General features: G+C 36.6%; 1 protein-coding gene across 5 annotated transcripts in view; it reads right to left on the bottom strand.

Annotated features, from left to right (window-relative positions):
- Nucleotides 1–20,878, bottom strand: part of AKAP6 (A-kinase anchoring protein 6) — a 274,630-nt gene that overhangs the window by 214,382 nt on the left and 39,370 nt on the right. For all 5 annotated transcript variants that reach the window (XM_017741971.1, XM_017741970.1, XM_017741972.1 and 2 more), the window contains exon 2: nt 7,844–8,201. In XM_017741971.1, coding sequence (XP_017597460.1) covers nt 7,844–8,167 — 324 coding nt within the window. In that variant the 5' untranslated portion in view covers nt 8,168–8,201. The remainder of the gene's footprint in view (nt 1–7,843; nt 8,202–20,878) is intronic.

Genomic DNA, 20,878 nt, shown 5'->3' with positions numbered 1-20,878 from the left:
ATGTATTAATACATTCAGTAGATTTTATATTTTGTGAAAACTTATAAATGATCTGTCAGAACTTTGGAGTGCTATGACTGCTGTAATAGTGGTGCTGTAATGCAGTGCTGCTTTATGCCTTTTGAATTATATGTGTTTTCCAAAAAGAGATGGAAACACTTCCAAAAAAAGAAGTGCTCCATCTTTTGAAATGCAAGATAGAGAATCATAACTGACTACATGAAAACTACTGTCTTTCTCCAGGAAATCATATACAGGGAGAAACTGGCAGGTATTTGTTCTCCTTTTCCTCCCTGTTTCTTCACAGTCCATTGTAAATGGTTCAGCTCCTGTTCAAAGAGAAAACTTGTTCATCAGTCTATAATTCTGCACAATTTCACTAGAGAAATGGAACACATCAAAATTTTCAAGTCATTTTTGGATGTATGTATGTAATCCTGCTAATGCTTTTTTACATACAAATCAAAAAAGCATTAGACAAGCCATGAAAAAAGAATCTTTTGTTTATTTACAACCTTTTCTGAATCAGATGACATCACTACATCTACAGTGTCAGTCAGACACTAGCCTGAACCCAGGCTCCTGCCCAGACTTGCCATCCAGCTGTATTTGTTAGATTCAAACAACAAGGGCAAGCTGCAGAGCAATCCTTAAGAGAAGGTCAGGGTCCAGTATGGTTCCCAGACTGCCCCAAGCAGACAGATCAAGCTCAGGCAAGGTCACATGAACTTCATCTCAATCCTCCAGACGGCACCTCCCACGCCTCAGTCACAAGGTGGCTGCTATGCGTACAACAACATTTCAATTAAAAGCGTAAGTGTCGCTATACAGACACGTTGCCTTCTCCACAGGAAAATACACAGAACCTTTTTGCTTTGCTGATATATGAAGGAATCATACCAATTCACTGCAGGGTTTCTAATGGTTATTTACGAAAAGGATTTCATTCTGAGGAATAATTCACATGATGCAAGAGGCAAATATCCAAGGATGTTTAAAAATCACTAACTTTCAGAACCTGTTCTTACTAAAACGCAAGTTTGTTATGTTACTGAGACATTCATGTTGCATTTTTGGCATTCAGACAGCAATCATCCAATAGCCTGAAATTTCTTCTGTCAACTCTCCCATAATGAAAGCCCATAAGGGAATTTTAAACATAATGTAACAAACCAAAAATTCCTTCCATTTTGTGCAATTTTCTGTGCCTGACTGTGACTGCTCCCTTATGCCATATTACAGTTTTTGGATATCTATTAAAAGTGACATGTAATTGTAAGTTGAAAATGTAACAAACCCAGCCAGCATAAGGACTAATAAGAAATACATCCACGGAATACCGAAATATGCAAAGCAAGAAAACACCTATAAACATAATAGTTCACAATGCAGATCAGAAATAGGTGACTCTTATAATACATCATATTGTCCTACCTCATAACATATAGACTCAAAAAAATCATCAAGAAAAAAATCACCACTATGATTTATGTGGCACTGCTTTTGTGCTTACGCCTTTGTTTACACAGACATATATATTAGCGTAGATATTCATTTAAAAAAATTCTTGCAACAAAGTCACAACTTTCATAATAAAAAATCCCATTGGCATCCTTACTTTTGAATAAAAATAATTATATGATGTGAATGACCTGTCATTTTAAAATTTGACAACACTAAATCTTACTCACACCATTGGAATAGTTTTAATGTAGGGTTTTCCAGGAAATCTGAACATCAGTATGTGTTATTATCATCACATACACAAATACAAAATAACAAAATACATTCTCTCAGCAAATATTTTTGTTAATGAATTTACACGATGACTTGACATACAGAATTTTTCCTCATAATGAAAACTATTTATATCATTGCAGCATTGTATCCAGTAAACATTTGTATTTGAGTCAGACTAGGATATAGGCTAGAGGAGACTGTAATAAGTACCATCTGTGCTGGAATCTTATAGTTACTTTAATATTTCTCCAGAGACCGTTGGTAGAGCCTATTAGTTCATTTTCTACAGCCTGTATTACCATATTTTAATGTAAAGTAATATGGAGAGAGGAGAGGAAGAAATAATAATTGTATTGGGTCAAAGTGCATTTACATGCGTTCATGTATTGCTGACATGTAAAAGAGAAATTTTGGAGTAAGTATATATTTCAAAAGTGTAAATATCCAAATGAAAGTGAGATTTTGCAGAGCTTTTATTTTAGAACTAGAAGAAACTGAGAGTGGCAGAAGACCCACTTTTTTCCTCATCACAGACAAATATTCACCTTTCTTCTTCCAAGTCTCCTGACTGCAGAACAATCCAAATGTCTATTTTAGGACAACCTTAAGACCTCCACAGCATTGCAGATGCTACTGTACTCCTATCTACAATGTCCCTGAATTACACATCACCCTTCTATGTCCAAATACGTCACTCAGAACTAATGAATGCATCTCTATCCTTGGAAGTAATGTCACAGGTTGCAGAATTTTTGCTCAGTGTGTCATTAGTGGTTTGCTTTGTAGAAACTCTAGCTGATTAAAGGAGGTGTTCATATTGTCCCTTGCATTAAGGGGAGGGCTCAGATACTTCACACATTGTTCAAAATTCCTTTCCAACGGCCATGTACATGGACCTCAAATGAGTCTATCAGGCAACATATGCCTTTCCTTTTTTCTTTTTTTTTTTTTAATCTGTTTTGCACAAGCCCAGAAGGAATATCCAGTGCTGATGTCCTACCTCTCCAAGGAATATGCAAATCCCTTTATCACAAGAACACTAATTCCGACAATTTTTATTGGTCACCTTTCCTGGCTCTTCAGAAAGAGAGTCCAAGCTTAAAAGAGTCCAGAATGCTGTCTGCAACATTTATTAATTATTCATTTATCCTGATAAATTATGCAAGCCAGATCTTCCATTATCACTGGGGTTACCAGTTTAGTCTGCTCCAGCTTTTAGCTATTTTTATTCCCCTGACACATACATAACAGCAGACTAACCAAAGTAGTACTCTCTTCTCTACTCAGAAACAGATAGGAATTTCTCATTGCTTCTCAATTTTTTCCACTTTTTATTAGCTCCCAATTCTTGGAGCTTCTTATTTTATTCTAACCAGCAGCCTTCTATCTTAATTTGATCCCGCTTTCTTTTGAAGGCAGCTGAATCTCCAGTAAAATACATATGCTCTTTCTGTGTTCAGACAAAGCACAGCCCTGCATCATCTTGCTCAGTTGCCAATTAGTTTGTAGATGTCTAAATACCACAAGAATACCCCTGTTGCTCATTTCAGTGAAAGTATTCTGCTGCCGAAAATTTTGCATTTTTGAACTCAGACTACCATATATCCTTACAAACAACTTTGTACCTAATTTCTAAACTTAATTAGTACCTAGAAAATTGACTTGATCATCACTTTCCTCATTGGAGGCACTGACCTGGTAGGCAAGTGAGCAGCATGTCCAACACATCCAGGATTGCACTCTGCACAGAAGGGAGCACTAGCCTCTGTTTGTTTGACAACACATAGCAAGGGATTAGGGCAATTTTTGAGGGATGTGGAAAAAGTGATTTTTCTTCTCTTAGGCAGAAGAGAGGTTAGCCTAACAGCTACAAAACCAAGACGACTTTTACAGGTGTGCTATTATTGTAGTAAAGCACATTAAGATGTGGTAAACAAGTCACATTTTTTTCCAAAAAACTTCCATCTGAGCAAGACTGTAGAATTGCCAGACATGTTAGAAGGTTTCTAAGCAATGGATTGTTTGACCAGATAGAACTTGAGAAACACAGATTAATTTCTGCTATTACATTATTTCCATTTTGACGTTTTCCAAATCAAGGAGTATGCTCAGGCCACAGGAGAAGAGTGAAAATTTAAATATGTAGGCCTACTAAACTAAACTACTCAGAAGATTAGAAAAAGCTAATTAAAGAGGAGGGAATGAGAAAGGTATCTACTCTACCCTGGGTTTTACATTTCTTCAAAATGCTCACAATGTAATGAAGAAAGGAATAACCTGTATCTAACTGCAGATATATTAGACTTTAATACACTTTAATATCTTGTTTTGATAATTTCTCGCACTCTCCTCTTACCCAAAATTTAAATTCAAGGAAAAAGAGCAACTAAAAATTCTGTGTCCCTCAAAACATAGAAACAGAGATAGTGAAAGGATAATGGTTACATGATATTTGATCTCTATCCAAAATTCATGAAATTTTTTTGGTAGGAGTCAAGAGAAAAGACAAGAGATCCAGTCAAGAGATGTTTGAGACGGACCCAGGTATCCTGGAAAAAGATGACTGAAATCTCTCTACTTGGAAAGAGAGAAAACATCTATGGACTGCAAGAGACACTATCACAGCATAAATTGTGTTTGTTTCGATGTCAATATATAATATAGGGTTCAGATATTTAAGTCACAAAGAAGTGATGGAGTGCTTTACTCCAAAATAAGTTAGAAATTAACAGACACCTCAGATACAGAAGGTTATACTAGGTCATCCCAAGTTACCTTTTTTTTCAAAAAGATGGAAAGCAGTTATCAATCATTTGAAACAGTAGACCCTTCCTTGTGAGAGTTAAGGGATATAATATAAAGCAGAAGAATCCAGGTTATACCTCAGAAGGATTCCAAGAAAGATTTTGCTGTAAAAGCAAATATATTTTATTAAAAATATAAAAAACTAAAGGATCATGAAAGCATCTCAACTGTTTAAGACAATACAAGGACAAAGAGAGCACTTCTATAAATTCTTGTTGCAAAAACATAATTTTTTTAATCTCTTTTACAATATTTGCAATTGATAACAGCTACACTGAATGTGTTAGAGAGATGCAAATGTATCACAGAACAGCTTGAGTTCAGAGTGATGCCAGATGAATGACTAAAATAGGGCGTTCTGGAATCAGAAGAGTTACGTTTTAACTATCTTCCTGGAGCACTCATGTGAAGCTGAGCTTTCCAGGAAATTTCCCAAGGGACAATATAAGGAAAACCTCCCACTCATGCTATGTGGCTAGTTCTGAGAAAGGACATTGCAAAAGTGAGACAAGTATTTTCAAAGGATCAGTGGCGGTTAGTAAAACCCTAATTCATGTAGCACGGAAAGAGACTAGCAGCAAACACCAAAATCCCTAGGGAACAAGCCACAATAAAGAAGCAATGTTCTTGATTACAGAAAGAGCAGAAGCACAGATAGATCTGCAACTGAGATACTGAGAAAATTTTCACAAGAGAAAGAGATGATCTGTGTGCTGAGCAATTTTTCCAAGGAATAATATAAAGAGGCTGCTATGGCCCGGATCCTCAAACCACTCTTATCACCACAAGCCAACTGACAGCCAGAGGAAGGAAATCAACTCTAAGCAACCAAAACAAATAGAAAGCTTCATGAAAATGGAATCAGACATCTCCTGGCTGAGGAAAAAAAACTACGAGAAAATGAAAAATTGCTTGTCTTACTGCTACATTTGCATTTTGAAAATTATATTCAGAAGCCATTATGTTATACACTTTTATCCAGAGTCTGTATAACTCATTTTTCTCATTATGATTTGGACAAAAGACCAGAAAGAAGACTTCTTAAATTTGCAGATGAAAACAATTAATGGGCTTGGAGGAGATGTGGAATGAGATAAAATAAAAAAAGTTTAATAATGGACAAAGGTAAAATCCTACATGTATAATTTCACAGATAAAATGGGCAAGAGTGAGGTGAAAAAAACATATTGTGGGAAAGGCAATTGGGAACTAGAGTGAATTACAAGATGAACTTGAATCAACCATCTCCTGCTGGTTTGGAAAAAAAGAAAATACTAAACTGGTAGGTTTTGTTTGAGAGATATGTGAAACACTTTTTCCAGTCTCCTCAGCAACAGTCAAGCTTCACACTGTCAAGCCTGGGCACAACAGTTGCAGAAGGACACACATCATTTGGAAGCAGCCCCTCAGGAATATTATCAGAGGACAGAAGAAAAAAAAATATCTGTATGAAGTTATAGTTGGGTTTTTGTTTGGTTTGGATTTTTTTGTTTTGTTTTGGCTTTTGCTTAGGTTTCATTAGTTATATAGTAGATAAACTATTCAAAATACATCTAAAGTCTATATTATACTATATAAAATAATTTCACAACATTTGTTTCTACAGTTATATTTCTTTTTGTCTGTATACAGATTTAAAGGTCAGCAGGTTACAGAGGGTCTGTATTCCTAATGTGCTTGTTAAAACTTTGCTTCATTTGTTTACATAGACAAAACCCTTAGGAAAGTATTTTATGAACTCCCATTGACTCGTGTGACTTCACAAATAAACTCTAAAAAGAAGAAAAACCATGAGGAATGCTATCCATTCACTGACTTCCATTTATAAATAAAATGTATTAGTGGACTTATGAGGGTGAGCTGTATGTACAGAATATTCTCATTTTGTAAGCAGTTCTGCTTGTGCTCTGAACCAGCCCAAAGCTGGGTGCAAACACCACACACAAGCTCCACAGACCTTCAGTTTCAGCTCAGAGCTGCACTAATACAGACACAAGCAATTCCAGATCAGAACTAGCACCAAGTCCAGCAAGATTTCCCAAGTCTGACTGCAGAAATACCTTTTCACAGGATCTGCTAAAAATTTACTGCACATTGCAGATTTTGTCAAAAGCTGGCAATGTCTACCCTAAATTTTTTAGAAAAATGTTGGGACCCTTAAAAAATCAAGATCAACTCTCTATTTGCTTAGGACTAATTACGGTACAATCACCCTGGTCAGTGTTAGTATACAGTGTTGTATTTTAAGACAGCTTGCAGGTCCAGTCCTAAAATAAACACAAATAAAATACCATTGCACTGAGTATGAAGGAAGACTATGTTCACATAAACAGGCCTCAGAATGCAACTCAGAAGACAGCTCAGTCTGAAGAGATAACATTTGTGCTATTTTTGGAGATTGCCGCCTTTCAAAAGCGTGCCTCATCTGCTGCAGCAAACCAGGCCGTGCAAATGAACATACACTTACGGTCCCAGGCACTAATTATTTGAACATTGCCTTGAATTTCCTTAATAACTTTAATGATTTAGCAAAAATTAGATCTGGGACCAAGACGGAGATAATTGTTTAAAGAAACTTGAGTTCAATCATTGGGTTGGAAGGAGATTGTTGCTCTTAAAGCTTAAAAAAACCCACGTTTTTGGGAGACAAATTCCAGTCTTGATAATGCATTTTCTTGCTGGAAAAAGAAAGGAAAAATGTTGATTTACTGGTTTTACTGTTCAACTCTCATCACTTCATATTTCTCACCAAGTCTCTGATCTGAAAAAAATCTGAGAAAAACTTTTTAATATTTAAAATTTTTAATGCAGTTCTACCTGAATTCAGACTTCAATGTAATCTTTCCATAACTGAAAGGCCAGACATTAGATCACATGTGTATCCTACTACCTCTGAAACTTGCATATTTTTCAAATGAGTGGCTCTGTTGGAATTTTGTTGGACTTTTATTTGGGAGTTTTAGGTATAGAAGCCCATTAAAATCACTGGGAATATTTCTGGGCACCTGTGAGATGTCCAGTCAGGTTACTGCTACTGTTTTATTACCTACTTTTGGAGTGTGAATATGTTCATGAATGTGGTTATGACTGTTGAATTAAGTGATGAGCAAATAACATTGAAAAAAATCTGATAATTAAGTGGTTTCTATTATCTCCCTTAAAAGGATTGATTCACTTTTTAACACAGGCTGTCAGACACGCTTCAGCAGTTAGGAAAAGCCCTTTTGTTTATTTTACTAATGGCAGAGTTGATTGAGACACCTTCACTGAGAAGTCTGTAATATAAATTTCATCATACCTTCAGCTGTACGAGATGCACATCCACATGCTTGCTATCCGAGTCCTGCTGGACCGAGTAGGTCAGATCCCTGACTCTTTCAGATGTCATCCGAAGCCAGGTCTCAATTTCTGGCAAGTGGAGGACAATCTTCCAATCAGCCCCAGTGTGTAGAGGAGGAGGCTTTTCATACTGCTGGCCAGAGTCAAGGTCCTTCATGACATCCCCTTCCCCATCTTGTTCCACTGTAGGAGTCATGTTTATGAGCATGGGAGAGGCATCAGATGGCATTGGATCCAGTTCTTGTGTTCTCATGGGAGAAAGTGCTACATCCATGGCTAACATGTGAAAGTCTAAACCATACTTCTTTCAAAAATAGCTGCAAAGATAAAAAGAAAACACGCTGCTGTTTTAAGACCAAATTTAGCAACAAAGTACTCAAAGACAAGGAGTAAATGATAATGTCTGAGATGTATTGCACATCTAAATAAATTCTTCACCCTAAAAATTTATACTGGAAGTTCAAGGCTAAATAGATTTTTTCAAAATAACTTTTTTTATTTGAACAAATAAGGCCTTTGCATGAGAAAAATAACGAATACTGCACTCCTCTCATAGCCATTTCCAATTGTAATTTCTCATCTAATTTCCAATCGCCTTGGAAACTATAGTTTTCATTAATGAAAAATACATTCTGATTTTCTACAACTGCAATACAAATAAATGAGCATTGACAAAGTCAGCAGAACTTTGCTGAACTCCAGAAGTTAATACAAAACTGGTATTTGTAAACTAGTACATATTGGAACATATTCCTTGGCCTGAAATTTGAGACTAAACACAGACTATTTCAAGATTTATTTAAATTTCCAACTCTACTATTGATCATGTACAACAAAAAATTTGCAGGCAAACTTGAAGCACTTATTGAGGACACTTGGTTGATTTATTGATTTTCATTTTGAATTTTAAATTCTGGTCGTTTTGTTAGATTAAGAACAGTTGCAATAAGCAACAACACTAGCAAAATGTAGATATAATAATCCCAAATATGAAAATATATACCGAAAATTAAAACACCATTTTACAAAGTGTCTTTATGAAAGCCCAAGTTCTGTGTCATCAATATACACTTATGAGGTCCACTGGAAAATGTAAATAAGTGAAACATTTTACTTTGTACCTCTTCTTCTGTGTGTTCTACTTACATGTGTCCTACACAAGAAGAAGGCTGCCATAAACCCTATGCATTTAAAAAAACCCAAAAAAACAAAAAAAAAACCAAAAAAGCCAAAAAAAACCACAAAACCAAAAACAAGCAACCAAAAAAAAAACCAACCCAAAACAACTTTACTTACTTAACACAAAAGCTATAAGATTGTAGAAAAAACAGTGCCTTTCACTATTAAATCAACTATACTTGACTACTGAGTTATATTCCTAAATATTTCACACGGAGTCTCAGCATCTAAAGACTACTCCTGCAGGCAGTGAGAGTATCAAAGTACCCAGTGACAATTTCACTTATCATAGCCAGGAAGGACAAAAATTTTATATTTTATGTTAATTTGATTTTATTTCCTACCCCTCCAGTACCTAGTAAATCAGCGTTTGCACATCTACATGTTCACAAAACAATATATTTAAATTATGCTAAATATTATTACTAAATATTAATTTGGCACTTCAGAACAAAATTTTCTATCAGTGCAATCAAGCAAAGGGAATGAAAGAAGAATGCAAATATTCTCAGTGCCTGCTGTAAAATTTCCAAGTCTTTTAGTTCAAAGTTTGAAAAATTCCAAATTAAATGGTGTTAAATAAAAAGTTCTGCAGCAGGGCCAGATGAAATTAACATTTCAGGGAGCTGAGTATTTTTTAAGTCCATCTCTCTACATTGCCTACATTTTTCAGCTTAAACTCTGGTGTCAGATATACTCAACATATACTGTTAGAAAAATCAGTGTAGTAACATTTTTGTCTTAGACACTGCTGATCATAGCCCCAGTTCTAAAGCATAGAATTCATCTGTTCTAACAGCCAAAACGATCTCAATATTTAAAACATTTTTTTTTACAATATTTCCTCCTGAAAATGAAATTTTGGTGAAACACATGTGGTCCTTGTTTCTGCATGTTTATTGTTAAACATGCCGATCAGCAAAACAGTTGGTTGTGAATCACTAAATGATACCAAAGCGCAGGAAGAGCAGTGCTTGCTTCGTAGTTTTTCACATAAAATAACCCCTGGCACTCTTACAGAGTTTTGCAGTATGACTCAGCTCTAGTAAAGCAATTAGCAAACAGAAATGAAAACATGCTCCTGCAGAAGCAAACAAAAGCTAGCCCATGCTGCATGCAGAGCGCACGTCTAGCTTTCACACACTGAGTGTGCAATTAGCAACCATTAGGAACCTGCTGACCTGTTTTTTGTTACGATGTGCTTGACTCTCTAAGAGTGGCTCTTCAGCATTACAGCTAATGCCTCCTTAATCCTAGTAGCTCTTACAGTCAAGTCCTTTAAATCCTTTCCTTTCTGCCAGATCAGAAGAAGTTGCAACACTTCAATTAAGAATACGTGGAGAAATTTTAAAATAAATAATTCTTTTCACATTCTTAAAAAAAAAAGAAGTTAAAAATTCTGCAAATGTAATAAAATACTCTGTGGATACGAATTAGTAAGGCCTGTGAAAGCTTTAAAAAGCTCACAAATGCTTGAAAGGAGAAACTTGCAGCTGGAAATGACTGAATCCAAACACTAGGACACAGATTTCTTTAAACTGATTCTTGGCAGAATAAAAAGGCATCATCATCCAGCTACGCTGCGAGAAAGGACAAAAGAAAGATCCTCCTGCGCTCTCCAAGAACACTGGCACTGAAGGAGGGCGGTCACACTTGAGCTCCTAAAATCACCGGAGAAACCGAAAGCTCCGCGTCACCTCCCGCCCGCAGCAGCGCCTCTGCCCCGGGAGGGAAGCAGCAGCGACAGCTCTGCCTCGTCCCGCCGGCGCGGACAGGGCGCGGGGAGGGCACCCTGCGGGCACCGGCACACCCTGCGTACGGCAGGAAAATAGGAAAATCCCCAGTGCAGAGGTGTTTTTACAAAATTCTGATGTTGGAGTACGAAGTAGCAAACAACAAGGCCCAGCAGCAGCAGCCAACCTCATAGACACATCTATTTTATGCAATTTAGGAGTCATAAAACTTGCCGAAACACTCTTGATCAGAAGTTCTTCCTTTTGGATTACTGACCACGTGCAAGCCTTGTATTCATGAAGTTTTGTGAAGCCACCAGCCACTGAAGAGGACCCAATTGTCTATTCTCCACTCCATTCTCATAGGGGCAGTTGCATCTACTGTCCTCTAGCTGTACCCTTTCTCCTCCAATATTTAGAACAATTTCATACTGAAATATGGAAGGTACAACCAGCAAGATAGAGCATGGAAATCCCCATCAGTTCCACTATTTGCATAACGTACCATAAGGGACGTATGATAAATTTTAGTAAAACCAATTTTAATTTTAAATTCGAAAAGGGTATTTAAGAACAATGTAGCAAGCTGTCGCATAGCAGACTTAAAACATCTGCTAAAAAAAACGGGATAAGAAGGGATGATCAAGTTAAACAATACTTTGGGGTCATATATTGACATTTATGATGTAAATGCTGGCCCTAAATTTTGTTATATTTCTGGAGAATTTTGTTTTTCCAGATTTTGTAGGATGTACAAATTGTGAATTGTAAACCACTACAATAAGTGCTAGAACACATATTAAAATTGAATAAATTTTCTCGAGGCAATCTTTATACCTTGCAAAAATAATTTTTGCAATGAGGTAAAGAAGGGATTATTTTGTTTCTAAGCAGGACCTCTATCGCTGCCAAAATTTTTTAATGAAACTTAAAAGCTGTGCTCAGTCTCCTTTTCTACATCAGAAAAATCCTGGTAGCATCAATAACAGTTTTAGGTGGGTAAGCCGTACTAAATCACATTTCAGCTTTCTTCTAAACCAAGCCTTTTTTGTACCCAGAATAGTTGTACAAACCAGCTGATTTTAAATTTGCAGGTGAACAGATGAAAATGCAATGTCAAATATCCTGATCAATAAAAGGTTCATCTTTCAACATTTGCAGGGCATAACTTTATTTTTATTGTCACAATCAGACCGCGAGTTATGATACCATTATTTCTAAAAATACTCCTCAAATTATTTATTTCTGCCGCTTCAAAAGCTACTCTTTCAGTCTGCTGAAGGACACATTTAAGAACTACACAACACAGCTACCAGCTTGCATTCCTTCTGGTGGGAGAAAAAAAATAGATGAATCGAGCATATTTTTTTGCCTTGTGTTAATTCTTTATATACAGTCTTATATTGTCATGGATACTGGTATAAAAGGTTAGAGATCCTGTGTAAGCACATACACGCATATGCTTTCTATCTTCATCTTTAGTAAGTGCATTATGCCTAACAGATGGCTGATTACCTTCACCTAATCACACAGACAATCTCACTTTCCCCTGCTTTTCTGCTCAGTCAGATGCTAACACTCTTATGCAGAACATAGAATGTCTGTGCCAACCACAATATAGTTTATCAATCACCACAAGCCTTGAAAGGCTTCTCGCACTCATTCTGCTCCCCAGTTGTTCACATTTCCCCCGTTTATAAAGTGCAGGCCACATTCACTCTGCCAGCTATCAGACCATCCACATTTTCCTCCAGTAGCAGTTAGTTCCTGTCAAACAAAGAATCATTAAGCATTTTAAGCCATAGAGTAGTCCAGTCATTGATCAGTGGTGCAGACACTGGGTCTAATGAATGTTAATGAGCTCTAATTTCCCTTACTGTCACATATTGTTAAAATCAGCTGTAATCACTTTACAGCCACCTGTCTGTCAAGTAAACAATTTATTTCAATCTCAAAAATGCCACAAAAAACCCAGAGAAACTCCATGACTAAATAATTTTGTCTGCTTGCTGACTTTGAAGTCTAATAATGTAAATTTTAACATCAGATTTTATGAGTTCATTGATGCCAAATTTTCTTGAATAGATACAGTGAAAATGAATGTCTTACACAGGCAACTTATATTATAATGTCTTTTCCATTTCAGTAGTCTTAGGAATTCTCTGCCAAGTTATAAAGCTCATTATACTTTTCCTTGAAAATGTAATTAACTGTATCAACTGCAAAGATAAACTATGTCAGTACACAAAAAACCTGAAATATATCATGTCAGTAACATATAGAGCAAACTGAATTTAATATTACAGTAACACTATCCATGCTACACTGATCCTGCTGCTGATTTGCTATATGATTTAAGAAATAAATTTCAAAAAGCTTTGAAAGAGCTGAATTGTAATGGACCCAATTTAGGTTTTTCTATTCACATCATTCCTCGTGAATGCACTTCAAAAATTACTCCTTTGCAATTATCTTATTATTACATTCAAAATTCTGAACAATTTGGATAATTTTTCATTTAGGACTGCTTGGCCTCCAATTTCATATGTGAGATTCTTAGAAAGTATGTCTGATAGGGAATAAGATGGTGCCTCAGTTCCTTGAGGATATAGACCAAAGAGGCTTGCACAGTAATTCCAATATTAAACCTGAACACCAACATGAATCATGATTACAATTTTTAATGTGACTGATTTGAAGTCCATTAAAAAGTCTGCTCCCAAGGCTTTAATGGAAGCAAAGCCAGACCATCAATTTTTAACAGTGGAAATCCGACCATGGATGTTCGAGTTCCTGTCTATGTGAATAAATCAGAGGACACTGCAATGACCCAACATACTCTTTGCTATCTACTGTTTCTCTTTCTAATACAAGGTGAAGGAAAATGTGGAACTTAAAAGGCAAGTGTTCAGCCAGAAATTGGAAATTACTGTGGCAAATCAGGGAAAGCGGAAATTCTACTGGAGGATTTAGCAAAGGATCTGTCTGAAACTGATGGCCTAGCAGGAGAGACTGTGAAACAAACCAATAGTCCATAAGGTCTAGGCATTAGACACCCAGGCACCCTGCAAGAAGCCACTGGTAAAATAGGCAAATTGATGGTTGTGGTGTGCATGGTCTTCATATGTAACTTCTTTTGGTTCTTAGGATATTAGATTGTAAGGAAAGGCTCTGCAGATCCTTTCACATGATGTTTATATCATGAAAACTAGTAGAGACTGTAGCAGAATGAGGCAACACCATTTTTTAGAGGAAGACCCCCTGCTGCTTTTGAAAAGCATATTATTGGTGTTTTCCAACAAAATGCTTTTGACAAGATCCAATGCCAAAGGCTAAATGAATCTAAATAGCCATGGTATAAGAAGGAAGGTCCTTGAATGGACAAATAACAGAAACAATAAACAGTGGAATGAAGAACAAATGCAGGTCACAAGCTGGGTTTCACAGAAACCTCTGCTAAGCACTGTGCTTCTCAATAAACTGATCAATGACCTGAAAAATGGGTGAAAAATCAAGCAAAAAAAAGTCAGCAGAAGGTATTGAAATACTTGGGACAAATAGAAATGCTGAGTAAATGAAAGATGTCACAAGGCAAAAAAATTGAGCAATAACATGTATGATTAAACTTAGTACAGACAAATATTAAGATATGTGCATGAAAAAAAACCAGTCCATCAACAAAAAAGTGAAGTCTTGCCCAAAAGAGTGCATTAAATTTATATGCTCCCAGCTCATATAATTTTATGTTCTCAGTTATAAAAAAGCAGGGAGACTAGCTGGAAATGATCCCATTAGACAACTGCTGTGAGGTACATGAGAAAAAAATTCTACACTACAACATGTACAGACATTGAAAACAATTGTGTAGTGCCAGACTCATACAGACAGAGGAAAGTATTCAGAGAGTCAAACATATTGTGATGAGCAGTTGTGTTTTCTGGTCCTTCTAACTCAGTGCAGGTTTGCCCTGCAGTGAGTAACAGTGTCTGGGAGATGATGTGGTACAAAGAGATTAGCATTAAAATTGACAAAGACAAATTAGCTGTTTCATATTAACTCATCATTACTTCAGCACCCTTCATTAGCTAACTGAGCTACACCACCTTAGGCTTTTGTTGTCCTAATTTTCACTCCAGAAAGCCAGCAGTACATAGTGGCAACTTTTATATGCTGATTTTTCAGCATACACGTGAGTGGGTTTTTGTTGGCTTTTTTGATTTGTGTTTTTGGGCAGGTTGTTTTAGCTTCCCTGGATAAAGCCATTTTTGTCATTCTAGTGACTAAGAGCGAGCAAAACATTTGCAAACATAAAATAGTTTTTCCCTTCAGCTACAAAAGTCAGATGGTGAAGGATGAAAAATAACTATTCTAGTAAGAAGGCGGTGTCTTGTTCCAAAATTTTTCTCCAAAGAGATAGTGTGAAACATCTTTTAAATTGGAAGATAGCAAAATGAAGATTAGGCTTGGCTGAATACTAATCTGGATTTAAAATGGTCTTTCAGTACAGACAGAGACAGTGAGATATAAGTGAGAACACTCTGTTTCAAAAGAGGATCTGATTATTCACTTGAGTGTATACACCAGAGGGTCCTTGACTGCCTACCAAATCTGACTCATAACCAGGCAGGTAGGAGAGCAGAAAGATCCACAGTTGTTTCTATGCATTTGTACGTCCATGATCTTAAACACCTTAGTCACTAAGAAATTCTTCTGAGAAGTCATCCACCATCAAAATACCAAACAGATTATTTCCATGCCCTAAAAGAAAAAAGTAACAAACATTGCATTTCCTTTCACATCTGTATGTGTCACTTTCTTGAAATTCTCATCCACTCATGGGTACCAGCGTTCCACCAAGTAAGTGGTGCAGGAAGTCAGTAATAAACTTTTCTTGCTCCAAGCAGGATTGCTCTTAATTCTCTTTAGACACAGCTAGCTTAGACACAAGTAGCTCTCTAGGAGCTGATGCTGCAAAATGTGAAAGCCCACTTGTTTTGCAACACTAAATTTTATTTGAATTGTGCATTAAAGGAAACTTCCTCATTTCAATGTTATGAAAACACTCAACATCTAGTAATATAAAAAAACACCTTATTTAGTTTCAGCTACCTGAAAATATCTTATCACTCACAGAACCCAAGTTCAAGTTTGCTTCTGTAATTATATATTTATCTGGTGGCTGGGAACAGGGTATTTTTACATGAAGGTTAATTCATTCTGCAACACTGGTCTGAGCTTACAAATTCGAGACAGGAAAATCCTATACCGAAAATTTCCTATAAATAACCTCTTTGAATTCTTAGATCAATTATATAGCTTTTAAAATTTTTCAGAAAAAAATAGGTGAGATTTTTCTTGGTTGTCACTTGTTGCCAGTTGTAATTTTAGTTTGGTTTTTTCTGACCTTTTTTTTTTTTAAATCTTCCTTTTCTCCTCCAAAATAGAAAATAAAAAATAATAATTAAAAATAAAAACCAGCAAATAATGGCAGTTAAAAAACACAGTGTTTTGATGCAAACAAATTTCAATGAATATTTCCAACCAGTCCGGTTCTTTTTCCCAGATGTTACCTCAAAATCAGTATTTTCAGGATTTTTCCTATCACAGCAGAATGAAAGAAACTGCTGCAACTCTTAGCTCAAAGTTAGGGCAAATAAAAATAATGTTTCACTTCAATTTCACACTCTAGTTTCATTGCAAATAAATGCTAATCACTCAGAAGAAATCTTAACATTGTTTCAGGGAAAAATTTCCAGGGGCTAAATGAGCTTATTCCTTTTTATTATGGAAGTTGATTATAAGAAATTAATTACTTGTATCAAGAGCAATACGACCTCATAAAAGGTCAGATAAGAAGAACTTCCTCACATGTACTAGACAAAGTATGTCAGCCACAGCCAATGTCTCCCTGCCGTGCAAGTCTCATATCTTTCTCTAGCTGAAAGACCATAATTTCAGCTTCTTCCTTAAATATGTTACAGGTACTGCAATACTGGATGTTCTGTCAGTCAGTATGAACGTTATTAAAAAAACCCCAAACCAACAACAATCTACCTGCAGCCTTCTACAGGGCACAATATTAGCATGTCAGACCCAACGGTGAAACTTGAGGCATTTAAATTGCCCCAGCCCCAATCCTAATGATAAAATAGGTCAAAATAGCCACGAGACATTCTGTCATTTCTGAAACTAGTTTTGTTACACTAAATTTTCACAATTTTATGATAATAAAGACAGACTTTTGAAGAAACTCCTACTTTTTGGAATGACGCACAATGCAGCTGAGACCAGAGAGCCCTTCTGAACAGCAGTATTCCGTGTTATATGAGAAAAAACACTCTATGACTAGCTGGTCCTGTAAATTCTCACTATCATGTAAAGTTTACTATAAATAATTTAGCTGTGAAATATAATATTTTCTCAGGTCTTCTTTAGAAGAACACCATAGTAATTGCTTTTTTTCTCAATTTGGGGATTCACAGAAATAGACTAAGTTCTTTGGAGTGCAAGCTGGTTTTTTGTACTGAGTCATGCTCATGAAAGGTTCTGCTATACTGTTTTGGTTTATGGTAGTGTCTCGTATCAATAATACACTATCAAATGTGTGCATTCAGTTGTTTCAGACATTCAGTTATCACAGTAATAGTGCATTGTAAAATGGTTTCTTTATTTTGGGGAATAATTTTTAATATACATTAAAATAAGACACTTGATGTACTACAAGGACGAACCATGGCTTCACTATTTTGCAAATTCTTTCCTCCTCAATCACGATGTGGATAAAATCCTGCCACTAGATGTGGACTTACTGGTCACCCAAAAATAGATATCTAGTCCTGTTGAGTAATCAGTCAATTGGCACCATGACCAAAGATAATGAATAGAGTTGCTTTAGAATAATGGAATGATAGAATCGTTAAGGCTGGGAAAGACCTCTGATATCATCAAGTGCAACTGTAAACCTAGAACCTGACTGTGTTCACCAATAAATCACATCCTCCAGTGGCATATCCACAGGTTTTTTGAACACTTCCAGAGAGAGTGACTCCACCACTTCTGTGGCAATGTTGACAACCCTTTCCATGAAGGATTTTTTCCTAATATCTAATCTAAACCTCCCTGGAGCAACTTGAGACCATTTCCTTTCATCCTGTCACTTGTTACCTGGGAGAAGAGACTGACAACCACCTCATTTCAGGTATTTGTAGAGACCAATAAAGGTCCCCTCTGAACCTCCTTTTCACCAGGCTTAGCAATGCCAGCTCCCTCAGCTGCTCATCAGACTTGTGCTCTGGACCCTTCAGCAGCCCCACTGCCCCGCTCTGGACACACACCAGCACCTCAATGTCTTTCCTGTTGTGAGGAGCCCAGAACTGAACACAGGATTCAAGGTGTGGCCTCACCAGTGTCCAGTACCGGGGGACAATCACTGTCCTGGTCCTGCTGGACACATTATTTCTTATAGAGGCTTGGATGCCACTGGCCTTCTTGGCCACCTGGGCACACACTGGCTCATGTTCAGCTGCTCCAACCAGCACCCCCACGTCCTTTTCTGCTGGGCAGCTTTCCAGCCACTCTGCCCCCAGCCTTAAGCACCACCTGGGGTTGTTGAAAGAAAACTATGATCAACAGTATCAAAAGCATCTCTAAACAGTATTCAAGCATGTTTCTAACTTCATTTTGCATCTGAACTCTAGCCAAATTTAAAAATATTGGCATTGCAGAACTTTGTTCTTAAATTCAAAATCAGTTTCAACAACACTGATAGTGGCCAAGAAAATTTTCAGTAACAAATGCTCTCAAATTTTCTTCTCATACACTTTTATGAGTACAGAAGTACATAATATTTACTATTCACCAACACTGTTACAGACTGCATCTCCTGAGATAAGTAACTCTGATTCTGATTTCTCTTTAATTACCATTTAACTAAGATCAATTTCATGGAAGTAAATAAAATGAAACAAATAAGAAAGCAGGCTTTAAGGGGTTCTTCAACTGAACACATAAAATTAAGGCACAAATGTTTTTACCCTTTTAAGTAATTCTCATACATAACACTGCTTTCTTTTGCCATAAATTTGATCAGGTACACCAAAATTAAGTTAAGCTAGAAGAGGAGTAAAAGTTTTGATGGTTCTGAAAATTCACGGTACAAAATTATTTCTTCAAAACTTTAACTAGGTAAAAGGTGTTGACATAATATTTATAATATTAGTAGTTCAGAAGTAATACTGATGCTTGCAGTAGCTCTGTACAAATCTTAGATATTATACATGTTCCAGAGAGAAAGTATAGTGCTGACACATATTACTCAAAGCACAGTCCCTGAGGAAAAAAAAAGGAAGCATCTTTGTTCACCTAGAACAATATTTTACAATGGAAGAATGACAGAATGATAGAAAGAAAGAATGATGGATGGAAGGAAGGAAGGAAGGAAGGAAGGAAGGAAGGGAGGGAGGAAGGAAGGAAGGAAGGAAGGGAGAAAGAAAGAAAGAAAGAAAAGAAAGAAAGAAAAGAAAGAAAGAAAGAAAGAAAGAAAGAAAGAAAGAAAGAAAGAAAGAAAGAAAGAAAGAAAGAAAAGAAAGAAAGAGAGAGAAAGAAAGAGAGAGAAAAAGAAAGATCAACAAGAAGAATGAACAAAAGAAAAAATGAATGAATAACGGAATGACTGAAAGAACAAACAAAGAAAGAAAAGAGAAGGAGAGAAAAAGAGCGAGACAGAAACAAGGAGGAAAAGAAGGATAGAAGGAAGGAAGAGGCTAGCAAGCAGGCCTGGCTCTTTATCCCCTTTATGTAGCCCATATCAACACTTAAGCTATTTATAGTGTTAAGGGCAAGCCCAAACCCTTGCAGTCTGACTACACTCATGAAAAAAAAGTGCTTCTGATAAGCTTTTTTTCCAATCTGGATATATATTGTCTTGAAGATGCTATGGAAGTGACTGAAATGTTTCATAGGAAAACTATAGATTCTTGCACAAAATCTTCCAAGGAAGCTCAGTCATTGAAGAACGCATGAATAATCATTTGAAGGACTGGGGATAAAGGAACACAAACCTGGTTTTGATGTGACTTTTGTATTCTGTGAGCTAAGCATTTCACCAGTGCTGTGAAAAGAAGCAGATAAAGCAAAAGTCCAAGGACTACAGAATGGAGGATAAAAGGAATGAAAGATCAGCAGGAGCGACAAGAAAACAAGAAGCTTAAATATGGGTGCAAGAAAAACAGATGCTAGGAAATAGACTGAAAAAGCCAGTAATCAGAGTAATAGGAAACTGAATTTTAAACAGATCTTAGCTGTTGTCTGCAAACAAAAAAAAAAAAAAAAAAAAAAAAAAAAAAAAGGAAAATATGCAGTCAGGAATAAAAGGGGATTTATTATTATTCTGTCAGTTCTAGAAAGAAAGTTTCCAGCAGGTTAAGAACTAAGACCACTGCTGATCAGCATGAAGTAGTGTATCACTGCACTGCACTTACTCCATCAGTTCATCTATATCAACGTTACAGCTTGCACCACCTTAAGCACATTTAGGCACGGCACTGTCATGGTGTGCCAAGGCAGACTGGCATATTATTGGAGGCACTTTGCCCCAGTGAACTGAAGAGGCTGAGTGTATCTGAAACTGCAACAACAACAACAAAATGACTCAAGGAAGGCATTGGAGAAAAACAATACTACTGGAAAAAATCAGCAAGAGGGCAACATCAGAATGGAGCCTTAGGAAAATACAAACATTCAGTGTCATGCCTGATGGTACTCTCTTATTCGGCATCCACATGACTAAATATCCAGACTTCAGAGCAAACCACTAAGAACAGAATATAGTCAACCAAGAAATGGACAGGCAGGAGTTTTCACATATATACCTCCAGTGGTCTATTGACATATTTCCTACCATTCCAATTCATCCTTGCTATAGCAAAGGAGAAATCTCAGCCACTTGCCATTGTTCATGAAAAACAACATGTCCACTCTTTCTGCCAATCAGAACTTCTTTGGGAGAATAATACTCCTCTTTTAATCTTGCAAGACATACTTCTCAAAGTCCCATGTGACCAAGCAGTAAGGTACTCATGCAA

This window comes from Corvus brachyrhynchos, unplaced genomic scaffold (assembly GCF_000691975.1).
Source record: "Corvus brachyrhynchos isolate BGI_N302 unplaced genomic scaffold, ASM69197v1 scaffold115, whole genome shotgun sequence".
Lineage (NCBI taxonomy): Eukaryota > Metazoa > Chordata > Aves > Passeriformes > Corvidae > Corvus > Corvus brachyrhynchos.
This window is presented reverse-complemented; position numbering and strand designations above follow the sequence as displayed.